The 5,260-nt window shown below is 56.1% G+C and overlaps 1 protein-coding gene across 1 annotated transcript; it reads right to left on the reverse strand.

Moving 5' to 3' along the window:
* Positions 1–407: 407 nt before the first annotated feature.
* On the reverse strand, positions 408–4,465 carry ZFP36L2 (ZFP36 ring finger protein like 2). Its single transcript, XM_077749289.1, has 2 exons — positions 4,094–4,465; positions 408–3,624 (listed from the first exon to the last, which is right to left on the reverse strand). The coding sequence occupies exons 1-2, from the start codon at positions 4,142–4,144 to the stop codon at positions 2,407–2,409; spliced, it is 1,269 nt and encodes a 422-aa protein (XP_077605415.1). The 5' UTR covers positions 4,145–4,465; the 3' UTR covers positions 408–2,406.
* Positions 4,466–5,260: the final 795 nt, after the last annotated feature.

The raw sequence follows: 5,260 nt of genomic DNA on the forward strand, positions 1-5,260 counted from the left end.
TCTCCAGCCCAAGAAAGTCTCAGCCTAACCCACCCCCCTCCTCTTAAGCTCAGTACGCTTGGCCGGAGGGCCAGATACCCTCCTCCCTTCCCCACCTTAGCCGTTCTGGTCCCTGGATGTCCCAGCAAAAAAAAAAAAAAANACGCTGGGATGCATCTTATTACCAAGGGGAACAGCTAACTAATGCCCCTGACAGTCCAAATAATTACTTCCTTTCAGCTAAAAGAACTTGCTATAAAATACATAGGGGCAGGCTCTTCTGAACCCTCAGCGTGCCAGCTCCCGTGAAGTCTTAGCCCCCTACCTCTGCAAGGCCTGGGCAATGCCCCGGGGCAAAGCAGCATTAAGTTAAAAGGCTGGATGTTCTGGCTTTAAAAAAAAAAAAAAAAAGCTAGCTTACACATGAATACCTTTTTTTCCCAAAAATTTTATTGGGGGAAAACTACAAAACATTTACAGTACAATGTTTACAGCCACAATCTGTAGTGAACTGATTTCCCCAAAATATATTACAACTCAAGTTGACTTATCTTATTACATTCAAAAACCTACTTCCGACAAAGTAGTCCAGAGTACATACATACATACATAGTGCTCCAACTGTACCTACGTACAAACAAAGTAAAGCTACTGCTCATTCATCCGCTGTCCAGGAAAGCATTCCTGCCCTTCTACGCGCGCGCACACACACACACAAAAAAAATAGTACAAGTTTTGGAATCTTCTGTAATGAAACAAGGCATATTCATGTACTACATACCATTTTAGCACTAAGAGGTGGCCTCTTCACTTTGTATCTATATAAAAAAAAGTGGTAAATATCTTTTCCTTTTGTGCAGTTGAACCCATCCTACATTCAAATTCTCTCGAGCACTAATAGAAAAATACTTATTTGGTTGAGGAAGATTTAAGGCAAGTTCTGGCCCTTCCAAAGGCACTGTGAGACTACCCCCACCCCATTATTGCTACATGTCTTTTGACGCAGATACGCAGAGTATGTCACAGTAGAATTGGTGAACGAACAAAAAGGGTCTTTTCTTTTTTTGCTAATTTTAAAAGCTGGAATGAGAAAAGCACGCCACATTTAAACCTGATTGCAAAGTATGTGGTCACTTTTTTTTTTTCTTAAAGTTGGATGGGCTACAACCATTATACATTCTAAGAAAACTCATAAGATATTCCTCAAACTACTTCCACAGCATCAGGATAGATTTCTGTGAAGAAATCATGCAATCTTTCAAAATTTACGTAAACAAGGAAAGAAATTAATGAAATAAATATTACATACAATCTCTTAAATTAAGATTTTTTTTACTCATTTACAATAAAATAACCAAGTGAAGTTACAAAAGGCATATATTACTGTGAAAAGAACATACACTCCACATTTTGCCGATTAATAATGGCAATCATAATTTAACATAATAAAAGAATATATATCTATTGCTTTTCATCATACTTGATAAATACAGTATGAACAAAATTCTCAATGTATACTTTTCACAAGATAATAAATAAGTTAAATAGTTTTCTCATATTGAGTTGTGGTGCAGTGGTGCGAATCAACTCAAAACAGCTAAAAATTCAGCAGTTATTCCCCCAACATTAAACTAAGCTCTGCCCGAGGCTTCCAGAAAGAGCAGACAAAATGGTTCTAAAATTAAACATCCACTAAGTGGTGGCAAGAAACCAGTAACCAGTATGAAACTTTGGAATGCAACGTTTTTTTTTCCTCCAGACATATAGAACTTTGTGTCAAACAAATAAAAACCTATGGCGCTCAGGACTACAATCAAGGCATATTCTTGGTAGAATATTGGATTTCCAGAAGCTTCTAGGTTTAGCAAGGTGGTGGCTGGCTGGTTTGTTTACACTGGTCTGAGACAAACGACAATTAGGAACTTCTGTCAAGATAAGAGTTCCCACATCTGGACTGTAACTAATGCTTTCAAGTGAAGATATGGAATGGTGACTGGTAGCTGCTGGTGCTGGGTTGATTTTTTTTTTTTTTTCCTAAAGTCCCAAACTCACAGGAGACCTAAAAAAAGTTTAAGTGTTTGGTTTTTTTTGTTCTGTTCGCATCACAACTGCCCTGTTGTGAATATTTTGTTCATCAATACAAAAGTTCGTTGGCTTTTTTGCTCAACAAGAATGAAACTTCGTAATAATAAAAATAATAAAAAAAAAAAAGAGGAAACCGAAAGGGGAGGGGTGGAGGCCCCTCCCGGCACACGAGTTCGAGTCCAAGCGCTCGGTGCGGCCTGCAGTCTGCTCGTGGCCTATCACCACCCCCACTCGGGTAGCCCCCTCCGCCCCCGCCCCTTAACGCGGGTGCGACGGCAGGGGCGCCCTCCAACATCCCCAGAATAGCCTTCCCTTCCTCCTCCTCGCTGGCGCCCCCTTGCCTCAGTCGTCGGAGATGGACAGGCGGCTGAAGATGGGCAGGCGGCGGCCGGGGTCGAGGCTGGGGGACTCGGAGCCGCTGAGGCTGCCGGAGCTCAGGGAGCCGCTCAAGTAGCTGTCGCGGTCAGACAGCGAGTCCGGGGGGCTAGGGGGCGCGTCGAACACCGGAGACTCGGACAGGCGGCGCGGCAGCTGGAAGCTGAAGGGCGGCGAGGGGGGCGCGGCGGCGCTGGCAGGGAGGGGCGCGCTGGGCGGCGCCGGGGGCTGCGCGGGGGGCTCCCGGCCCTGCTGCTGCTGCTGCTGCTGCTGGCTGCGATAGTACGCCGCGGCTACCGCGGCGAAGTTGTGGGTCTGGATGGCGAGGGGCGCGATGAGGCTGCTCAGCTCCGGGCCGAACGCAAAGGCGTTGTTGGCGCACGAGGCCNGTGGCGACTCGAGGCCCCCCGGGGGCTGGTGGTGGCCAGACGGGAAGCCCGAAAAGCTGAGGCTGTGATGCAGCTTGGGCCGCGGCTCCCTGGGGAAGCCCAGGTGCAGCGCGTCACGCGCGCTGAAGGCGCGCAGGTCCCCGGAGGCGCCCCCCGACGGCGCGGGCCGCCGCTCGTCGGCGTTGTGGATGAAGTGGCAGCGCGGCCCGTAGGGGCAGAAGCCGATGGTGTGGAAGGTGCGGCACAGCTCCGTCTTGTACTTCGGGTGCCGAGTCAGGCTGCGCAGCTCGTGGAAGCCGTGCGCGAACTGGCACTTCTCGCCGTACTTGCACGTGCCGCTCTCCTCGAAGGGCCTGCACAGCTCCGTTTTGTAGCGCGTGGAGTTGATCTGGGAGCCGCCGCCCCCCTTCTGCTGCTGCTGCTGCTGCTGCTGCTGCTGCAGGTGCAAGAGGTGCTGGCTGCGCTCTCCGTTCTCGCTGAACGAGCGGTCCCGGAATTTGTTCTCCTTGGTCAGCAGGGCCGTGCCGCCGCCCCCTGACGGCTCCTTGAGAGTGCCGTAGGAGGCCGGGCCGCCCGCCGCCCCGCCGCCGCAGCTGCTGCCGTTAGCCGCGCCCGGGAACTTGGGCGAACAGCTGCCGGGGCTAGGCGCGGGGTGGGCGAGTGCGTGCAGGTTGCTGGCCGAGTGCCGTCGGAGAAAGCCCGGCGTGAAGCCCGAGCTAGGGGCGGCGGCCACGGGCGTCCCCACCGCCTTCTTGTCCAGCATGTTCAGATTGAGGTTGGCCAGGGATTTCCCTGTCTGCNGCGAGTTGCAGAGTAACTTCCAAGCCTTCTGATTCTTCTTCCTTTTTGCAGATTTCGATTCAGCCCCCACCCTCCACCCCTCCACGCGCAGAAGAATCATGTTCGCGTTGGGAGGAGCCGACTCCCACCCCAGGCGGCGCTCGGTTTCGACATGTGATCCTCAGCCCGTGGGCCGCCAGCCGGGGCGGCGCAAACCCCGTCCGGGAAGCCCCGGGCAGCGTGGCCGCGGCCGGCGCCGGAGAAACTAAACAGCGACAGCGGCTCCCTCCCGCCCTTCCTCCCAGCTCCTTCTCCCCGCCCACAAGGCACGAACACAGAGTACAGCAAACTCCAGGATTTTCCCCGACCGCAAAGTCAAGGCGGGGAGAGCGGCGCCCCAAAAGCCGAGGGCAGAGGCAAAGTCTGAGAACTCTCGAGGGGCTTCCTGCCGGCCCGCCTTCCCCCCTCCTGCCTCCCTCGCGTACCTTGCACAAGAAGTCGATATCGTAGAAGGCGGACAGAAGTGTAGTCGACATGTTTCTGGATCCTGTAATGGTCGGCGCTGCAGGCAGGGAGGTCCGGAGGAGCCCTCGGGGCGGCGCGGCCGGGCTCGAGCCACGACGAATAACGGGTGAGGGGCGGGGTAGGAACCGAAAGTTTGCCGGGGGACGAGACGAGAGGGAGAGGGAAGCAGCGTGGACTGGCTTGAAGGTGCCCGGGAGTGCGGAGCGGGGGGAAAAGGAGAGAGAAGCAAACAGCGCTCCTCCGCGCCCCGGGGTGCCCGGCCCGCCCCCCCCGCGCGGAGCCGACGACAGCTCGCGGACTGCTGGAACTCCGCGGCCCGCGAGAGCGCGCCCTATATANGACTCCCTTCCTCTGGGGCTGCACTTTGGAAATTCCCTGCACGTTTAAAGTGACCAGGGTTCTGCAGCCCTGGACGTGTCTCCCCGCGCCGGAACCTGCTAGGGAAAATTGCGAAGCTTTTATCTCCCACTCTCGGTTTTATACTGGGCGCGGGAATTGCAAAATGCGAGAATATTGCAACCGGCCGCGCGGCCCCGCTGGCTTGCAAAGGGTGCTTCGGCCGGGAGGCGGGGGCTCAGGGCCCGCGTCCGGTGGGTGGTGGCTCCATCCCGATTGCACGTGGAGACGCGGTGGGGGTGGGGGCGGGAGCGGCCACGCGGGCGGCTGCCGCGGCAGTCTCGCCCGGAGGAGCCTGGGCCCGTTTCCCCGCCCCCGTCCCCGCCCAGGCTGCAGTAAACAGGGTTTGAGCGCCGGGGCCTGCAGGGCAGGGCTGAGTGTCTGAGGACAGGCGCTGGCTTTGCTAATCACATCACAAGACCTTGAGCCAGGGCCAAAGGCGCGGAGTGGCGCGGGGCGTCCCGGGCGGGGGAGCCGGCTGGGAGGACGGGAGGAAAGGCCAGGCGAGCTGCGCAGGCCTGGAAGCGACTTCCCGCCACCCCGTCCGTCGTCCGCTGGTCAGCCCGGCCTTCCCCAGCCCTCCCGGGGGACGGGGTGCAGCTGCCGGCTGAGGCTCCCCGGCCGCCGCAGCCGTGGCCGGACGTGCCCTCCAGGCCCCTTTCCTCCCCGGCCGTTGGGGGCGCCGCGCCCTGCTTTAGCCCGTGGAGGGCCGCAGGGTCGGGCGGAGGCCG

Source organism: Crocuta crocuta, unplaced genomic scaffold (genome assembly GCF_008692635.1).
Source record: "Crocuta crocuta isolate KB4526 unplaced genomic scaffold, BGI_CrCroc_1.0 scaffold118, whole genome shotgun sequence".
NCBI lineage: Eukaryota > Metazoa > Chordata > Mammalia > Carnivora > Hyaenidae > Crocuta > Crocuta crocuta.